Below are 20,692 nucleotides of genomic sequence, written 5' to 3' on the forward strand. Positions count from 1 at the left end.
GCTACACAAACACCCATCATTCTCTGTCAGAGGATCCTGCACATGCCCTCTTCGGTCTTGATCACCATTTGCAGGTGCTTTAATTACTCATTTTGTTACTAAAGCAAAATTGTGTCTACTTCCCCACGGGCAGTAAAGCCAATATACTGACCCCGAGTTGTGGTGAAGGAAAGTGCAGCGTTTATTGCAGGGCACCAAGCAAGGCGTCCAGGGCAGCCAGTGCTAAAAGGCCAGAACGCCCTGCAGGCTTTCAGGGAAAGGTTTTTAAAGATAGGGTGAGGGAGAGGGGGTCATGGGTGTGTGATAAGCTCGTGGACATTCTTATTGGTTGGTGGTGAGGTCACCAGGAATCAGCATCATCAACTTTCTGGTTCCAACCAGTCTGAGGTCTTCATGCTTGTGGGCAGCATACAGTTAACTTCTGCCACCTGGTGGGGGTTTCAGGATCTGCAAAACGCTCAAAGGACATGACTCAAGAGTATTATTTATAGATAGCCCTTAAGGAGAAACTAAAGATCCTTGACTTTGTTTAATGGCTAAACTCATTATTTTGTCTTGCTTGAACTGTTTTCCTTTCTTTCTGCATTTTCTCATTTCTCTGGTTAAATTTACTTTTTGGAATTTGGGGAAGGCCTAGAAGGCTAAAGTTTTCTACAGACAAGAGGCAGGTGGAGGACATGGGGGATCTGTCCTGAGAAGGTCCCATGGGGTCCTGCTTGGTTACCATATACTGTCTACCTTCTCCAGATGCTGTGGAAAAAAAGGGCCAAGTTGTTGATCTCACCTAACGTGGGTCTTCCAGTGTGTAACCCAGTGTCTGGTGTAAAGTAGTTGCATTAAAAATACTGTTAAATGTTGCCATTAAGCTAGAGTTTGCAATGATATGTCTAGTTTTATTCCAGTATTAGGAAGAGTTTCCTGAAAGCTAGGACTGTGTGGCATGTCTGAAGTCCTCTCCCTGGAATGGGATGATGCAGAGGCATTTCCACATCTCAAAAAGCCCAACAGGTCCTCTCAATGCTGAGAGCTCTCTTCCTAGCTTGCAGACAGCCACCTTCTCACTGTGTCCTCACACAGCAGAGAGAGAGAAAAAGAGAGAGCTCTCTGGTGTCTCTTCTTACAAGAACACTTATCCCATTGGACCAGGGCCTCACTCTCATCATCACATCTAAACCTAATTATCTCCCCAAAGGCCCACCTCCAAATACCATCAGAGTGGGGGTTAAGGCTTCAGTATATGAGTTTTAGGGGGACACAAGCATTCAATCCATACCAGTCAGCAAACATTGATTCAGGGACCATTGCTAAGACATTTAAGTTATCAGCTTGGACCAGTTTCCCAGGTTAACTGGCATATTCTGTGTCACTGAAGGACAGATGAAATTCTATATGCAACAGTGTTTATCCATCTTGCCATTCACTAATGTATTCACCAAGCATTTCTGAGCACTCACTTAGGCAGGTGGGGGAGGCATATAGAGCTGGTGCTCTAGTGGGAGAAGACAGAAGTAGAGAGGAAATTCCAATGCACTGAAATATATGCTAAGACAAGGAGAATTGGAAAGCATTCTGGGAGCTTGGAGGAGGAATAACATAGACTGGGGGCTTTAGAGAGTGTGTCCTAGGGCAGGCAGCACCTGAGCTGAGTGCTGGTGGATGAGGAGATGCTGATCTAGTGAGGGAGAGGGAAAGGGCTTCCTGGCAGAAAGGAATTCACGTGCATGTGCTGGAGACATAAGAGAAAACCTGCGTGTTCTGGAAAGTACCCTTAACTTAGTATAACTGGAGACCGGAATAGGAGCTGGAGGAACTCAAACTAGAGACATTCAGGGTCAGATCCTAAATGTTGTTTGTTGGTTGGTTTTATTTTTGTTTTTTGTTTTTGTTTGCCCTGAAATTAATGAGGAACACTGAAGGATTTCAAGCAGGGGGAGTGACATGACCAGATTTACGATTTATAAAGATTAAGCAGGCAGCAGTGTGGAACTCTACTGGAAGAAAGTAGTGGCCGGAGGCAGGGGGGCAAATTAGGAGGCTGCTGAAGTCATCAATAGGAGAAGTGAGAGTTTATAGTCCAAGGGGGAGGAAGGTGGGAGGAGGGAGGGGATTTTAGAGATGCACAAGGAAGAGCTGTCAGAACTTGGGTAGGTGAGGGAAGGGAAGCTCTGAGCTCAGGCTATGGGGGTAGATGGAGATGCCATTTGCTAGAACTAGGACCCAGAAGAGAAGCACCGTGGTGGGGTGGGGGTGGGGCACTCAGGCGGCCTCAGCAGTGGACTCAATGGCTTCAGGAGGCCAGAGCAGCACCCTAGGGCCAAGTTGACTGGTGGGATATACAGATGTAACAAGATGAAATTTTGAAATCTCCATTTTTTCCCCTTCCTCTTCCCTAAATGTTCCCACTGTCCTTCTAGCCAATCAACAGCTTCCATACGGCCTCAATGAGAATTTAAATGCAATAGCAGTGGAAAAGAGGAGGAAAAATTTTACCATCCCTTTATTTTTTTTCCCTTAAAACTAGGCTCTTGAAAGCCAAGAGGGGAGGCCCTGAATGGAGCAGAAGGTGGAGTTTATGCTGTAAAAATGCAACGATGCAGATGTTCCTTTGGGCACAACCAGCCAAGAGTCAAATACAGAGTTTGGGTCTCCTTTGCCTGAGCCAAGGAATCCAGGCTATTTATACATACACTGGAGAAATAACCAATTCAGGCTGGAAGCTGTTTTCCTGACAACTGACTGGTGTGCAAGATTTTGAGATTAATGATTACATTTTACAGGCAGTAACATTAAGCTTGTAAAGTTCAGATGTTTTTTCAGATAATCCCTGGAGGTACTTTTATGGTTACAAGATGGGGAACAGGATGGTTATAAGTCTTTACCCAAGGGCCTTCATTCCTGTGAAAATTTTCTGCCTCATCTTACACCTGTGTCAATATCCTCATCTCCCTAGAGTTTCTTGGCACAAGCGGTGGTTAATTAAGAAGCTCTCAGGCTCTGGCTTTAGGCAGGACTTGATTAGCCTTGAGAATAGAAAACAGAGGGCTTGTAAAAATGGAGGACTTAATAAAAAGTATAGAAAATTAGAGATTTTTTAAAAAGATGATACAGTCTCTATTATGCCTCCGCAAAAAAAATTAGAATGAGAATAGAAGGAAGGTGCAGTGAAACCATTTCTTCTTAGGAGAGGGTGGTGACCAAGAATGGCAAGGCTCTGGAGGTGGAGGGGTGTGTGTGTGTGTGTGTGTGCGCGCGCAAGATGGAAGAAATCTTGAACACATTTGTTAAAGAGGAAGTCCAAGTTTAACATGAGTTTACATCCTGGTTTTATGGTTTATTAGCTCTGTGACTCTAGGCAAATTACTTAAACTCTCTGTGCCATCTTTTCCTCATTTGAAAAAAATGTGGTTTTTGATCATAGTGACCTACTTAATGGTCTCTTTTGTATTATGCTGTGTGTGTGTGTGTGTGTGTGTGTGTGTGTGTGTGTGTGTTTGTGCGCACGCGTGTTCTTTTCTTGGGGCGCTCCCGGCTTCCCCAACCTGGACTGCATAGACTCTAAGTTTCTCCTGAACAGGAGGAAGGTCTGTAATTTACTCATCTTTGTACCCCTTGGAATGACTACTATAGTATATTCTCTGCAGTGGGCATTCGATACACACCTGGCACTTAGAAGGTGCTCTGCAAGTATTTGTTGAATAAATGAACAAATGTTGAACTGAATGTGGTGATTACAAGAGTTACCAAAATTTCTGAATATCTGTTTTATTCTCAGCCAAAAATGATTGCTACCCGAGGCTAATGCATCTTTAGTTATAGTGCTTCAAGGCCAAATAAATATGTAATAACATTTATATAATAATCATTACACCTTCGGGACACAGTGTTTGCAACTGGGGAAGCATTTCAGCCTTAAATGCAGGCATAAATTTTGTTAACTAGTATTGTCCCTGTGAAGGGCTGACAGTGGCTGTAGAAATCACTTTGTCTTCTCTTGCGCGTCTCTTCCTTTCATTTGGCTTCAAAATACCCCTATTGGGTAGTATAACGGGACCAGCAAGCGACTGGAAAGAGCGGAAAAAGCAGGAACGGCTTGGTGTGTCCTTCGCGCTGCCCCGTAGTTCGCGGCCGACGCAGGGGCGGAGCGCGGGCTTTTCAAAGCTGGGAGGGTTCTGGTCGCGGCGACAGTTGCCGAGAGCGTGTGTTGGTGGGTGGGGCGCTGAGTGAGCGGCGGCTTGTTGTTGGGGGCCACTCGGGACCAGTTTGCAAGACAGCCTTGGCCTGGATCTCTCGTCGCCGCCCCGCACGGCTCCGGTAAGGCGAGCTTCTGCGGGTCCTGATGGCGCGCGGGCCCGGCCGGGGGCTGCGCGTCCCCCTCCAGCCGAGGACTCTGCGTTTGCTTTCCTGACAGCTGGGGGCCTGGAAGGAAGATCAAAGACGTTGGGAGTATGGGGTTGAACTGGGGGTTATCTTAGAAATCATGTTTGCAACCCAAACCCGAACGCGCATCTGAATCACGGGTTAGGGTGGGGATTTCAAGAAAGAAATTGCCCTTTTCTCGAAGCGAAAGCTTGATAGCCTGTACTTTTTACGGAAGCTCCGTAGGAGAAGACGGTGTTGAGACGGGTGGGGGAAGCCCTGATCTCTCATGCTGCTATTGTTTTTAATGGCTTTGCAGATGGATACAGGGAGGCCCAGGTCTCTGCTTGAGCCGAGGGCCCAGTCTTTAGGGGATATATGTATTTGTGGACCAGATCCGAACACTGGGGCTTGTGCCTGATGGCTGTGGTTCCTTAGCTCAGCCGAGTGAGTCTCGGTTCCAGCTCATAGCGGAGGCGACGCCGGGTGAAGGATTTCTGGTGGGAATGGACGGGGGTGGGGCTTGAGAGGGGTATGAAACATAGTGACCTCCTTTGAACCTTTCAACTACCTTTGCTTCCAGTTTTCAAGTTAGGCGACTGAGCAGGTGAAGGAAGGATTTTTAGCAGCCAGCCTTCTATAAGCTTCTGGGCCCCAGGATAAACAGTATGCATCTACCTTAGGGAATCCTACTGAGGGTGTAAGGTGTAAAGGACCTTAGAAATAATCTGATCTGAACTTTTTTGTTCTTGTTCATCCTACTTTTTCTATTATGCTTCTCTTTTCTCAATGTCTTTATTTTTTCTCCCATTTTTTCCCCTTTTCTGCTGCATATCTACACTTTAGCTTTGCCACTAGTATTCATGTATTTTTTTAGTCCTAAGGGGACTTAGGGTCCAAAAGTTGTTGACTTCTGATCCAGTAGATCTGTGGATTAGCTTGCTGAGCCCTGTTAACTGTTCAGTACTGCTTCTTAAACAGTACTTGACTTAAAAAATATCCTAAGTACTCAACAAACTATGAAATTCTGCCCACGGTCATATAACTCTCATTTCTAACATATCTTCATCTAAGATATTCACAATTTTGTGCTTTCTAAGAACCTCGTCTTTTAGAACAGTTTGGTTGTTTAGCAGTTGATATATATAGAATGTGTATACAGTGTATACAAAGTCTGAGATGGAGTTTGGGCCAGTGGCTAGAAGCCATCTGTCAGAAGACTAAGGCCTAAACCGTGAAAACAGCTGCCTCAGACAACTGTGAAGTGCATAGGATATGATATGTTTAGGTGTAAGTAGGTTGGAGTGGAAGGTGGGACTGAGTTCTACAGCATCCTGAATGTAATGAAATGTTAAAAGGCTTCTGTTTAAACTTAGGTATTTTTAATTGGAGAGAGATTTTACTTTTAGCACTCTCCCGGGTCTTTGGACTCTTTAATCAATAGAAATTGATGAGCGAGGTCAGGTCAGATGAGGAATTCTGGCAAGGCTTTATTGGAACTCCTGCTACAGCGCCAGGGAGTGAAAACAAGTAACAGGTGGCCTTGCTCACTCTCCAAGGGGGGCAGGTTGGTTCCTTAAACGGAGTGAGGGTGAGACAGATCAGAGGGTCAGGCCGGAGGGGTGACTTAGGTGGTCTGCCCACCCTTGGTGGTGCTGTGTGCAGGGATCATGCAGAGAACCCTGCTTTTGCTCCCGGCACCTCAGAAGCGGCCGTTGGTTTGCGGCCTTTTTGCATCTTTTTGTTCATGATTGCCCCCTTGTGCAAGAGCAGGCACTCCGGTAGCGGGTCCCGGGCCCCGGCCTATCTCAGTATCAAATCCTCCTTAATGCTGAGGGGGGAGGCAGTGGGACACAGACGGCAGTAACATTTCCAGGAGGCCATACTTGCCAGGTTATTTGCATCCTACTTTTCTGGTCCCTTCTCAGGCTGCTGCTTTTGTTCCTCATTTCTCCAGGTGAGATTCCTCAGGGCTCTGTTTTCTAAGCGATTTTACCCAGTCTCTTGGCTTTAATACCACATACATCCTGATATCCCACAAATATGTATCTTTGTCTTGGATTCCAGACCCATATCCAGCTGCCTATTTCACATTTCTCCTTGGATGTCTAATTAGGCATTCGAAATTGAGTTCCCGGTTTCAACAGAGGCACCTCTGTTCTTTCAGTTACTCAGTCTGAAAACTTGGAGCCATCTTTGACTTTTCTCTCATTTCTAACAGTCCAAACAGGAAATCCTTTTGGTTCCAGATTCAAAATATCCAGAACCCAACCATTTCTCACCACCTCTACTGCTACCATCCTGATGCAAGCCACCATTCTCTCTCCTGATTGTTGAAATAGCCATCTGATTGGTCTGATTGCCTCCATCCTTCCCCTTCAGTTAATAAACACAAGTCAGAGTGATCCACTTGAAACATAAGACAAAGTATATCACTCCTCTGCTCAAAACCCTCTAATAGCTTCCCGTTTCTCAGTAAAAGCTGAAATCCTTACTGTGACTAAAGCTCTGAATAAAAGCCGAGGTCGTGATGGCGGCAGGGCTCTGTGTGATTTGCCATCCTCCATCCCCAGACTTTGACTTCGTTTCCTTCTCCCTCCTGCTAGCTCTGCCCTCGTAGACTTGTTCTTGAACATTTCTGCCTCAGGGTCTTTGTATTTACGGCTTCCTCTGTCTGGCCAGCCTGTTTGGGCTTGCTCTCTCACTTCCTTCAAAGAGACATCCCTTGACCACCCTAACTCAGATTTCAAGCCCCTTTGCCTGCCTTCATTGGTGTATATTTTCCCTGACTAGGTATCATTATTTTATATATTTATCTTACTCTTCGTTTGGGTCTTGTTTGATGCTGTGTCTCCAGTGGCTAGTGCGGTACGTGCTGTGTAGGTGTGTGCTGACTGAGGGAACAGTAGCTTCCCACGGGTGGAGAGAAGTCTTAGAGCCTCAAGGTGCTCCTTCCCAGCTTCCTCTGAGGAAGGCTGGAGATGGAAGAAGCGGAAGCAGAGTCTCGCAGGGGAAATTAGTTCCAAAGTAGAAATGCCTCCTCCAACCTACTCTGTTAACATAGTATATCTTCTCCTAAAGATCTGAAACCTGTTCTTTCCTGTTAAACGTGTCACTTGATTAAATTAGAATGTTTTTGGCAAATGCATAAGAAGGGGATCTTCAGTTAAATTCAGGGAAATCTGAAGACAGTGGTGATTGTAGCTACATTTTAAAAAGTGAATAGGCTCCTGAATAAATAGACAATTAAAGCTGGGCCTTTGCTGATTTTTTTTTCTTGGCACAGAGTTTTTAAAGATGCTATTATTAAGGGGTCTTAGGGGCTCTACACAACATTTAAGCAAATATTCTCTCTGCCTCCCAGTTTTTTGTAGACAATCCAAATGAGCTTCTAGGCATGTAGGAACAGTTTGCTTTACAATAAATCTAATATGAAACCTAACTTTTTTTAAAGAAAAATTTAAATTTAAAAATAAAGATTCTTTAAGAAATATGTTACAGAACAAATAAAAAGCTTGGACTAACTTGCTTGTGTATGCAGTCTGTAGATTTTATTTTCATAGACAATTTAAAAATAACAGCTTGTTGAGATATAATTCACATATCATAAAATTGACTCTTTGAAAGTGCACCATTCAATGTTTTTTTGAATAGTTAGAATTGAATATATTAAACCACTACCTAATTTTAGAACATTTTCATCACCCAGAAAAGAAAGCCCACATCCACTTACAGTCAGTCCACATTCTCTCCTCCCCTCGGCCCCTGGCAACTACTTACTTATTTTATGTCTATGGATTTGCCTATTATGGATACTTTGTGTAAAAGCAGTCATGTATGTGGCCTCTAGTGTCTGGATTCTTTCACTGAGCATAATGTTTTCAAGGTTCTTTCACGTTGTAGTGTGTATCAGTGCTTTATCCCCTTTTACAACTGAATAATCTTTTTTTTAATCCATTTATCATCTGATAGCTATTTCTGTTTCCCCTTTCGGCTGTTCTGAATAATGCTGCTTGCATTGACATTCTCTTTAAAGGATGTAAAAGACCTGTTAATAACTACTCCCAGGAGGTGTGGCAGGGTACTAGGTGATTTTTTTTAACCAAGTGTGTCTATTACTTATTAATTAAAACCAAAAAGCCCCACAATCATTAACACCATGACCTTGGGTATGTAATTGTACTTCTCTGGGTTTCAGTTTTCTCATTGTAAATAAAATTGGACTAGATATTTGTCTTGTTCTTCTTCAGTTCTCAAATTTTATGTAAATGAGTGATAGTATTACAGGAATTTGTTCTTCATGAATGAGAGAGATGTTCTTTATAACTGCAGTGTAACGTTTCTGTTTATTTTCATCATAGGACCTTAAGTGATCGTTACAATGGAAGAAACCAATAATTTCAAGACACCAAGCAAATTACTTGAAAAAAAGAAATCTGGTACGATAGATAGAAAACCTTTCTTCATGGTCATTGCTATCAGAAATGTTTTTGTATTATTTTAGTTTGGTCCTTTAATTATGATCTTTCATACACAAGCCGTTTTAGTATGAGTCCTCTTTATAGTATTGATCTTAAGAAATAAGACTTATTTTGTAGGCCAGGGTTTGATCATCTACGAGCTCATTTTACTGACATTCTAACAGACTTCTAGGTTCTCTTTGGTGAAGAATCAACTTCACTGGGACCAGTAAGGAACTACTGTACCTTTCCCCTCTTCTCACACTTGCATTGCTCTTGTGAGGGAAAGATATTTTCCAAGGTAGTTCAGTGGACAAAGGATAATCTTTTCAACCAATAAAAACAATTCTATATCCATATGCAAATTGACCCTGAGCTCACATCATATGCAAAAATAGCTAAAATTATAAAATTTCTAGAAGATAACATAGGAGAAGATCTGTGTTGTTCATTTTTAGTGTATAGATTTTTGTATATTAACCTTGTATCCTACAACCAGGCTGAACTTACTTATTCTATTAGCTTTTTTGTAGATTGCTTAGGATGGTGTACATAGCTGGTAATGTTGTAGATGAATAAAGACAGTTTTTTTCCCCCCAGTCTGTATTACTTTCTTTTTTCTTTCCTTATGGCCCTGGCTCCAGGATAATTTGAGTAGAAGAGGGATGGTGGACATACTGCCTTGTTCCTGATGAAGTGTTATGTTAGATGTAGGTTTTTCACAGATTCCCTTTATTGGTTTGAGAAATTTTTCTCTTATTCCTGGTTATTATCATGAATGAGTATTGAACTTTGTCCAGTGCTTTTCAGATTCTATTAAGATAAAGTTTTCTTTTTTATTTTGTTCACGTGGTGTTCACATGTTAATTTTCAAATCTCAAATCAACCTTTCATTCCTGGGATAAAGCCAATTTGGCCATGATGTATTTTATACATTGCTAGATTCAGTTTGCTAGTATTTTCTTTGAAATCTAAGGATTCAACCAGGAGACCTTCTTTATTTTTAACAACCTTTTAAAATGTAAAAATCAATTCTTAGCTTGTGGGCCAAATAAAAACAGGCCATTTGCTGACACCTGCTTTAATGTTGCTGTAAGATAGCGCCCCAAAACTAGACTTAGTCAAAGGGCATCCGTTTAAAATGAGGACAGATAGTGTCAAATTGCTCTTCAAAAGCCTTCGCCAGTTAACATTCTTAACAATAGATTCAGAATGTTAGGATGCATTTGTAGAGGTCTTTGCAAATACTAACTTTATTTTTTATTTCTCTTTCCAACATTCAGCATTATGTTTAACTCCATGTATAAACATTCCTGCTTCTCCGTTTATGCAAAAGCTTGGCTATGGTACTGGGGTAAATGTCTACCTTATGAAAAGGTAAGTGTAAGATTTCAGATTAACGTTTTTACATGGAACTATATATAGTTCCACTGTACTTGAAGACAAAAAGGAATGTGAAAATTCAAATATTTAGACTTGGGGTATGTGCATAACTTTACCAGAGCTCTGCCTGGTATACGTTCTCCTAGCTTCCTCCTGAAGTTAAAGGAGAAGTAATTTTACCTTATAATTTTTCCTTGGCTTGGGTAGGAAGGGATGAGAACAGAGGAAAAGGGTTCCTGTGTGATAATAACACAGGATTCTCAGTAGGAAAACTTCAGAGAGTTGTGGGGGGATGTCAGTGACCATTAATCCCTTCTGCCTGGAGAAGGCATTCTCTTCTGAAGAAGTAGAAGTTTTTATTTCTTGTGTCATTGTTTACTAAGAAGGACAAAAATATGCAATTTTAAAGTACGAAAATTGTATTAAAAGAAAAATGAAATAGTAGAGTAGGTGCTAATAGCTAATAATATTATACATGACAACAAACACATTTTTTAAAAAGTTCTTTCTTTTATTCATTACTCTGTACCTAGTAAGCGGTGAACAATTAAACCATTATGTATTGCTTAATGCGCTGTTGGAACACCCTGACTAGTCCAACCCAGCGTGCTGTTAGCTTCTCTAGGTTTATGTTGTTTCCAAATAGAAATACTTATTTTAATAAAAAGCTAATGAAATGAGAATAGCATTGCGTTCATATGTAAGTGGATATTCTTGAAGCATTTTTGCATTCCCTTTGTGTGTTTGTGTGCTATTAGTTTTGTGAACTTTTCACTTTTTAATGTCCAAGACTCTTGTCTAAGTTATTTTGAAAGAAAAGATTTCTCACAGGTTCACGGCTATGCTCATTCTTTTCCTTTTTAAAAAAATATTTTAAAATGTGAAATGTGTTGTTAGCAAAGTTATACTGTATGTGACTTAATTAGAAAGCTTCAAGTGGCTGACGCTGAAAACAGCAGTTCCTGCCTGACCCTCCCAGTTCCCATGGTGAGGCCCTGGCAGCCTGGGATTTTCCATTTGCTGGTAGCCTGGAGATTTCCTCTGGTTCTCTGGTGAATTGGATCCTCTGTTTTTCTGTATCTTATGTCTTAGTGTTTCTTGGTTTACATCTCAATTTGGTTGAGGACATCTGGTAGCTCCCCATGAAAAGATGCATAGGAGATACTTTTTTGAGAATTTGCATTTCTGAAAATGTTTTCATCTTACCCTCATACTTGAATGGCCCTTTTTGTTTTTCTGGGTTAGAATTCTCTTTTGGAAATAATTTTCCTGCAGAATTTTGAGAACATCGTTCAGTTGTCGCTGTTGAGAATGCTGAAGCCCTTCTGATTGCTGATTCTCTTTATCTGGGAATTTTATGTTATCTGTCCTCCCCCTGTCCTGGAACCTTGTATGATCTTTTGTTTGTCACCAGTATTCTGACTTCCACAATGACATGCATGGGTGTGGGCTTCTTGGAATCTGAAAATTCCTGTTCTTTAATTTTTGAGAAATTATTTTTTAAAATTACTCTGATCGTTTTCACCCCTATTTTTCTGTTCTTTGTCTGTAACTCCTATTATTTGGATGGATGTTGAAATTACTGGACTGATCTCTGATCTACCTTTTATTTGGTGGGGAGAGTCCATTTTTCTATTTTTCTCTTTCTCTTTTGGTTCTATTTTCTGGGAGATTTCCTCAACTTCCTATTCTGATACTTCCATTGATTTTTTTCATTTTTGTCTATCTTGTTTTTAATTAATTATCTGAAAGCTTTCCTTTCTAAGATGGCATCCTATGTCTTGTGGGGGTTCTATAAGTGTTCTGTCTTGATCTGGCTGTTGATGGCACAGGTGTACGTGCGAACTCACTGAGCATTGAGTTTGCATGTGGTCATGAATTACTCTGTTCCTGTGTGGGTCACAGCTTCTCAGCTATGTCACTCAACCTCAGGCTGAAGAACTGCTTTTTCCCCCTCTCAAGGCCAGTCTTCAGTCTTCAGAAGCTGGGGACTAGAGATTGGCACCTACCTGGTGATATAGAACTGGGAGGGTATCTAGGAATCCATCTGCTTTTAAATAACTTTCAAGAAGTTCATTGGGCCTTTTAAGTCAGTTACTGTCATTTGCTTTTCACAATTCCAAAAGTTTGTTGCTATTGTCTCTTCTTCATTATTTCTATCCTTGTCAATGGACATATGTCCTAAAATACTCATTTGCTTTCATTTAAGTAGGGCTTGCGAGGGATCAAAATATATGTGTGTGTTCAAGCTATCATTTTAGTCCAGAAGTCTATATTTTTTAATGTTAAATCAAATTTGCGTTGCTAGATTAAATCCAACATGGTTGTGATATGTTATTTTTAAATAAACTAATGGATTCATTTTGCTATTTGTTTAGAATTTTTGCATCTATGATATAAGTGAAATTAGCTTGTGATTTTCTTTTTTCTGCTGTCCCTGTTTGATTTTTTAAAAAATTAACATTATACTAGACTTATAGTTCCTTTTCATTCTATTCCCTGGAACAGTTTATATGATATTGAATGATAGGTTCCTTGAAAGTTTAGTAAACTCACATATAAAATTATCTAGGCTTTGTATTTTTTGTGGGAAAATTGTAAGCTCTTGATTACATTTCTTCTTTCATCAGTTTTCTTAGATTTTTCTAAGAATTTGTCCATCTTGTCTTTTTAATTTACTGGCTTAAAAGTTTTAGTATTTATTCATTTATATTTTTAAATCTCTGAGTGTGTAGTTATGTCCCCATTTTTGTTTGCAACATTATTTATGCCTCCTTTTATTTTTTTTCCTTGTGCAATCTCAGTGGAAACTTGCTTGTTTCATTAGTATTTTCAGTGAACCAGCTTTTAGCTTGGCAAAGTTTTGTTCAGATTTTGTAAATACATTTTTGCCATTCTGTAGATTCGGATATGTTATGGCAAAAGTGAAGATGGACTTGTTCACTGAATTCTAAGTATTTGAGAGCTACAGAGTACTTGCTGAAAGTTGAAAAATATATTTTTCATATAAAAATGACATGGAAGAGGTCATCCTCAAATGCAATTGATATTTAGAACTGGAGGTTTAAGAATAGTTTAGATAAACTTACGCATGATAGATGTGTATGAATTAAGAAATCTAGTGATGCTTTGAATATGTTTTTTGATTTTGAGAAAAGGTCTTGCAAGCACAGAGCTGTGCTCATGAGGTAGTACAGAGCTAAGTGGATTCTTGGTTCAGTTTGTTGTTTCATGTTCTTATGGTTGAACTTTTAATCTTTAACTTTTGAGGCTCTTTGGCTAGCTCTTGTGCTCGTATGCTGCATGTACTTTGTCCTTCATAATTTGCTGTACTCATAAATGCCTGCCTTCTCAGGTGCACAGACTTCCCCTGACTGCTCTACCTGTCTCTTTATTTAGGCCTCAAAACATTTATACCTTAAATATTCTTAAAATGGCTGAGTTTTCTTAGAAAATAGGCCATTTACATTTTTTCTCATTTGTTTGTTTATTATTATTGCCTTAAACACATGTCTTTGAGGATTTGGTGAGAGGTATATAAGATGGATTGGTTAGTCTGTTGAGGTGCAGTATTTTTTGGTGAAGAACAGTCTGTTACTCTTTGCATGATTATATATGAGCCAAATGTTTTTTGTACATCTCTTCATTTAAGTTTCTAAGACGTTAAAGTTTATTACTTTAACATTCTATAACTCATATCTGGTACATGTGGTTAAAAGCTTTTTAAGGAGTTGGTAGTGTGACATACTTGAATGGAAAAATTAGAAAAGTAAGTTTAGAGTTGAAGATTTAAAACATTTCATCTTTTTCCTTCTAGTTTTCTCTTTTTAACCCTTCCCTTCCAGTAATAGATACTGGACTTTTCTTTGTAATCAATAGATTTATCAGCTATATGTATCCCAGTTAAAAAGGATATGTAACAGAAGTGGTGATAGTCTAAAATATTTTAAATATATATATATTTTTTTTAAAAAGCAAATTGCTGTCGAGTCCTTGTCAAAATTTGGAAGTTCTTATTAGTCATTTGAAATGTATTATGGTTATTAATCTTTCTGTACACTTTTGATTATTTTTTAAGATCTCCAAGAGGTTTGTCTCATTCTCCTTGGGCTGTGAAAAAGATCAATCCTAGATGTAATGATCATTATCAAAGTTTGTATCAAAAGAGACTAACTGATGAAGCTAAGATTCTGAAAAGCCTTAATCATCCAAACATTGTAGGTAAGTTGAGATTTATTTGGTAGCAGTATCTGGTATAGTATTCTGTTTATCCAGAGACAGTTTATATATAATTTCTTAACTGGTTTCACTAATAAAAATGAAGAGGATAGTGATGGAGTTTGTCAAGAATCAAATTAATGTGAACATTCTAAAATAAAAATAAGTGTGCATTTTTAGATGCTGAAGTATATCTTTAAAACTTCACGGGAATAGATATAGTTATCATCATGCTGGTACTATGGGGAACTGAGGAATAAAAAATGATCTTTGTTTATGTAATTTCCTTGTTTTCATTTTTAATATAAGTAGGGCTGGTGAAACTTATATTTAAGGAAGGCATAGAGTATTAAAAAATAATTCAATTTGTGTTACTATTGGCAAACATGAAGGCATTTTACATCAGATCTACTTAATTCATTTTGTAAATAATAGCTGTTTCATTGTATATCTGTCAGTGTTAATCCAGATCCATTTTCAATCACATTACTGTTAAAAACTTAAATGCTGTTCTTCCCTATTCCAGTAAGGAAATGTCATGTTTTCTTAAGGTTATCGTGCTTTCACTGAAGCCAGCGATGGTAGTCTTTGTCTTGCTATGGAATACGGAGGTGAAAAGTCTCTGAATGACTTAATAGAAGAACGAAATAAAGATAGCCAAGATCCTTTTCCAGCAGCCATAATTTTAAAAGTTGCTTTGAACATGGCAAGAGGGTTAAAGGTAACTGTGTGGTATATTTTGAATGAGTTTTGTGGAACATGAAAAAACTAAATACTTTATATACATAATTACAAGGTGGAATTCTTTTTTCCCCAAAAGAGGGTGTTGGCTTAAGTTAAAGTCTTTATAGAATCTCTCATATTGAAGAGTGCTCTATTTACTTGCTTTGATCAGCTAAGTATTGCTTGAGGCCTTCACATAGCCTGAAATATCCCAAGTCAGGTAGTTTTGCTACTAGAGATCACACATTAGGTTTAGTTGGATTAGTTAATGTAACACACATTGAGTCACAATTCCTGGGGATGTACTCTGACCCTCTGTTGTTGTAAACAAGTCTTTCAAAGATTGCTTTGTGGGATGTTAAATTTGGGACATCATGAATGTACATCTGTAGGTAAAATGAAAAGCATTCTCAGTGTTATGCAAATAAATTCTTGTGCCTTTGCTTAGACACACTATAAGAAGTAAAAGTATTCTGTATCCTAAATAACTGAAACAAGTAATTATGGCTCCAGAAAACTGTTAGATGACTGAAAAATGGATTACCTAGTGATACTGATGTCAAAGTTACATGTTAAGAATTGCAGGTTGATTCATGAAATGTGAAACTGGAAAAAGGCAATATTTCCAAATATATATAGTGTGTATAGAAAAATCAATTTTAAATGGGGAGGATGAGCTATGTTAATAATTTGAATTATTTAATAAATAATTATTTCAAATGTATGTATATAAAGGAGTTAATAAGTTATGCTATATATATATCTGAACATATTCAATTTATGATCAGAAGCACTTAAATACAGTAAGTGTTCCAAGTTAAATACAAAGAATTGTCTCTGCGTCATTTTCAGGCCCAGCTCAGAAAGTAGGTGCTCAAATGCTGATGAATGAAAAAAAAAATTTTGCAGGACATTTTTGGTTATGGAAGAATGTCATCACTTGTCAACGTGTCAATTCTAAGAAAGGGTTGATATAGAAAACAAAAATCTTAAGATTATGTGAATGCTTCCTCCTCTGCTTGTGAATTACGTGTAGCATTAGCTTAACAATTTGTTTGAGGGAACTCTGTGTCGTTATGAAGTTTACAACCTTATTTATAAAAATTACTAGCCTAAAGTAAAACTGCAGTGTGTTTTGAAATCTGCAGTAGCATCTTTGATGTAAAAGTATGTGAGAATGGTTTGAAAATTAAAAGTTAGCTTATCTATAAATAGACATTAATTTCCAAAGAATCCTTCAGATTTCTGGTCAATATGGCAGAACTAGATTGATTGGGATGGTCCCTTTTCTAGCTTTAAATAATTTGAAAATGATGGACAAATACAAGCCTATAGGTTAGGAAGGGAGTTTAATTTGTTATTTTTGTTAGACGGTTTTCATATTTTTTTTTTATTAGTTGGTATTTTTGCTCAGATGTGTTAAAATTTCCACTATTTTAGTATCTGCACCAAGAAAAGAAACTACTTCATGGAGACATAAAGTCTTCAAATGTTGTTATTAAAGGTGATTTTGAAACAATTAAAATCTGTGATGTTGGAGTCTCCCTACCATTGGATGAAAATATGACTGGTAAGTAGTTTTCTAATTTTTAAAATTGTTTTTATACAATCTGTAAATTTCCAATTTTTATATTTTAAAAAAGTAATAAGCTCACATTCTTCAGAAATAAAAAATTATTTATAAAAATAATCCCTTCTTTCCTGTCCCTCTTCCACTCAGCCTCCAGCCCTTCCCTTGCCACATATATAATATAAATGACTGATTTCTTATTAATACATTATTTTAACTGAAGAAACATGGGAACTATTTCTAACCTGGACTGGGATTTTTAAGTGGTAAAGATCTGGGAATGGAAAATAACATTTTTATAAGATTTTATGAAGGAATTCATTTAGCATCAGCATAGTGACCAGATTTGGGAAACTGCTAGAAGACCTGGAGTGGGAGCAGGAAGGAGAGGTGCTGATAAAGGCCCCCTGCCCCGGCAACTCATTCTTCTCTAAATATCAACCATTCTCTTCTCAGGGAATTTGATATGTTCCTGATGAGAACCAAAAGCCAGCCTCCAAGAGAAAGCCTCTGATTTCAACATATTATTTAATAAGTAACATTTAAATTTGCCTTTTATGTAAATATAAGGTACAGGAAAGGCTAATGATATGGTTTAGAACTTTATATACTCCTTAATTTCTAGCTAAAGTAAAAGTTTGCAAGTTGAATTGAAAGAAAAAGACAAGATAAATAGATGACTTTATAATGATGTCTGTAATTGCTAATAAAGAGAGCTGGCGTGGACCCTGAGGCTAGATAACTGCTACAAGGTTGAAACTTTAGGAAATGAAAGGAGAAATTGTCAAAAAAGAATAAAAATAAGGATTTTAGCATAAACCTTTTCAATAAGGATTCTCAATCCTTAATAGATCAAATAGACAAAACTAAGATGTTAGAAGAGGTAAGTATTAATTTCAGCTTCTATGCATTAGAATATTTATTAAAATTGACCATATATTAGGTTATAAAAGAAAACCTCAGATTACTAAAAGTAGAAATAGTCTAATAGTTAACATTCATTAAGCTCGGTGCTATAAATCTAGGAATTGGTAGTACAGCTGGAAACAAAAACTCGACTTTTTCAGGAATTTAAAATAATTGTAAATAGTTCTTGGCTGAAAGAAGTCATATTCCAGTTACATAATATTTAGAAAATACTGAGGCTGTAAGAACAAGTCAAAACCTGTTTGATGTGGTTAAAAGTACTCAAAGGAAACCTTTTTTATTATTTAACCTTTTTGAAATTCAACTCAAATCAGAAAAAACACGAAGCCCTAAAAGAAGTGGAAAGCAGAAATGAATAAATTAGAAGATGTATAAATTCTACAATATCCCAGTATGATCTGTGTTATTTTAGAACCATGTCAAAGCAAATGTAAAGTTTATCCTTGAGGATACATGTTCAAACACAGCCAGGAAAATTCCGTGGAAGAATGTTGAGTGGGGATTTTCCTAACCAGATGTTAAGTATTATAAAGCTACATTAAAAAAGTAAAGACCTCTTTACTGAACACCATAAAACATCACTGAGAGAATTAAATAAGATGCTAAGTAAATGGAAAGAGAGTTTACAACTGTGGATTGACAGACATGATACTATTCGTTCTTCCTGAATTGATCTAGAAATTCAATTCATTCCCAATCAAACTTCTAGCTGACTTTTTCAATCAAATTGATAAGTTGACTCTAAAATTTAAATGGAAATGTGAGTGGACCTATGTCATTCCTGGGCAGAGAAGCTTTAAGAGCCCCTACGCTCTCCCTTTTCGCTGATTTAGCAATCAGGAGCAAAGAAAGACTTCTCTTAGCTGAAAGAGAGCATACTGTGAAAAATGAACAAACTGAGGCACGGAGATTTAGTGATCTCCTCAAGGTCACACAGCTTGTCTTCGAACCCAGGCAAGGCAGTCTGGCTCCAGAGTCTGCACTCTTGACATCCACAGTCCATGTTCCTACCCCTTTCTAAGAGAATTGCTTTCTCTACCCCCTTGCCAACTGACCAGCTTGTTGAATGTTTAACAATCTGATGGGGAAAAGGTAGTTCTTAAGACATTGAGTGTATTTCTATGTTTACCGGCTATATTTACTAACCTTTCAACTACCTGTTAAATCGCTTGCCCATTTTTCTTTGGCTTGTTTGCCTTTCTTAGAGGTTTCTGGTGCTTGCCCTTATGACCATTTACCTGTGTTTTATTTGTTTCAGTGACTGACCCTGAGGCCTATTATATTGGCACCGAGCCTTGGAAACCCAAGGAGGCTCTGGAGGAGAACGGTGTTATTACTGACAAGGCAGACATATTTGCCTTTGGCCTCACTTTGTGGGAGATGATGACTTTATCTATTCCACACATTAATCTTCCAGATGATGATGATGATGAAGGTATGACTACACATTTTTAACATAAACCCCAGTCTCTTAAGTTTGAACTAAAGATTAGCTTGTGAAATGGTATTTTCTCTATTAAGTTAAAATTTAAAAGAGCAAGTTGCTTGATTCAGTGGCATGAGATACAGATTACATTAATACTGATGATTAATTTGGTACCATCTTGGTTTAATCTCATACAAATGAGATGTAGATTAGTTGAGAATAGAGAGATAAATTGAGAAAACCCAGAGGAGCAAAAAGTTACCCTAAAAACTCCCCTTGCGGAGAAGATTGGAAAGCTACCACAGGAAGGGAGTTGGGGTTGATGACCTGTCCGCGCATGACAAGAGCTAGACTACTTCAGGGCAGGGCAGCTGGAGAGACGGCCTGTGTGAAATGAAAAGCATACTGGATGCTGACTTCTTATTTCACGAGGGTGAGTCTGGGCAGTTGCTACGCTTTTCCATGAGTTAAAGTGATTTTAATTGTTTCAACCTCCAACTCCTTCACGAGCAGATAAAACTTTTGATGACAGTGACTTTGATGATGAAGCATACTACGCAGCTTTGGGAACCAGGCCACCTGTGAACATGGAAGAACTGGATGAAACGTACCAGAAAGTAATTGAACTCTTCTCTGTGTGCACGAATGAGGATCCTAAAGATCGTCCTTCCGCTGCGCACATTGTTGACGCTCTGGAAATGGATGTCCTGTGATGGATCACCTCATACTCGTGAGTGGCGGGGCTTCAAGTATGGCTCGTCTGCATAGCTGTTCTGTTTACTGTAATACATGTATAGCGTTACTATGATAATCCACAATTATTAGACTTTTCAGAAGTGGCCTATTTTAGGACCATAGATAGCATCTTGTTAACATTTGAACAACTGTTTCTATTATACAGGTAGTTCATGTGTGCTTATGCCGAGAAGCATTTGAGTTGTAGAAGGTTCTCTATGAAGTTTAAGAAACTAGCTCCTCAAGTATTTGAACTTGTTTGTACAGATTTAAAACACTAGCAAAAAAGTGCTGTAAACACTGATGTCTATCTAACATTAATATGGATTAAGTGATCATTACTTTTATTAATGATCTTTCTCATGTACTCTCTATTAATGGATCTGTTGAAATTAGCACTTTGTGTATTACAAAATTATCTTTTAAAACATTAAACCTTTTGCTGGCCTTTCTTGGCTAATGTGCTAATTAAATATGGTCACTGGAAATCAAGAGCATTTGGCTCGAAAGAGTAGCTCCTTGGGTATTTCCAAAAACTTTTGGTTAAAGGCTTGTCTTGTTCTCTTGGCTCTATCCAGATCTTTGTTTTTTGTTTTAATTTATTAAATGTATTTTCTGTACTGCTATCTTTTATTGTCTTTTATTTACTAATCTATATCTTCAGCCTTTCACAGTATTGATGTAAAAATAATAGTACTCTAATAGGATAATATAGAATAAACGACAGCTTAGTTACCAGATGTATTATCTTATTTTGTGCTTCATTGATTTGAGTGTTGTCATTAAACTTAGTGAATGTGAGTGGGTTTCTTTCTCGGCCTAGTTTTGTTAATCTGTGAAATGAGAGTGATTTGAATCACTAGTTTCTATTTGTGAGCCACAGCCCCCTGGGAT

At 38.3% G+C, this 20,692-nt stretch overlaps 1 protein-coding gene across 1 annotated transcript; it reads left to right on the forward strand.

The window, feature by feature from the left end:
• Nucleotides 1–4,167: 4,167 nt before the first annotated feature.
• Nucleotides 4,168–20,599, forward strand: PBK (PDZ binding kinase). The gene is made up of 8 exons (XM_074355564.1): nt 4,168–4,311; nt 8,718–8,795; nt 10,100–10,193; nt 14,278–14,420; nt 14,969–15,138; nt 16,581–16,710; nt 18,896–19,072; nt 19,577–20,599. Exons 2-8 carry the CDS (start codon nt 8,738–8,740, stop codon nt 19,774–19,776), a joined length of 972 nt encoding a protein of 323 aa, XP_074211665.1. The 5' UTR covers nt 4,168–4,311; nt 8,718–8,737; the 3' UTR covers nt 19,777–20,599.
• Nucleotides 20,600–20,692: the final 93 nt, after the last annotated feature.

This window comes from Camelus bactrianus, chromosome 31 (assembly GCF_048773025.1).
Source record: "Camelus bactrianus isolate YW-2024 breed Bactrian camel chromosome 31, ASM4877302v1, whole genome shotgun sequence".
Lineage (NCBI taxonomy): Eukaryota > Metazoa > Chordata > Mammalia > Artiodactyla > Camelidae > Camelus > Camelus bactrianus.

Coding starts and splice junctions, on each gene's coding strand:
- PBK (XM_074355564.1), top strand. CDS start 8,738: ATGGAAGAAACCAATAATTTCAAGACACCAAGCAAATTACTTGAAAAA. Junction 10,194..14,277: donor AATGTCTACCTTATGAAAAG/GTAAGTGTAAGA, acceptor TTATTTTTTAAG/ATCTCCAAGAGGTTTGTCTC. Junction 15,139..16,580: donor ACATGGCAAGAGGGTTAAAG/GTAACTGTGTGG, acceptor CCACTATTTTAG/TATCTGCACCAAGAAAAGAA.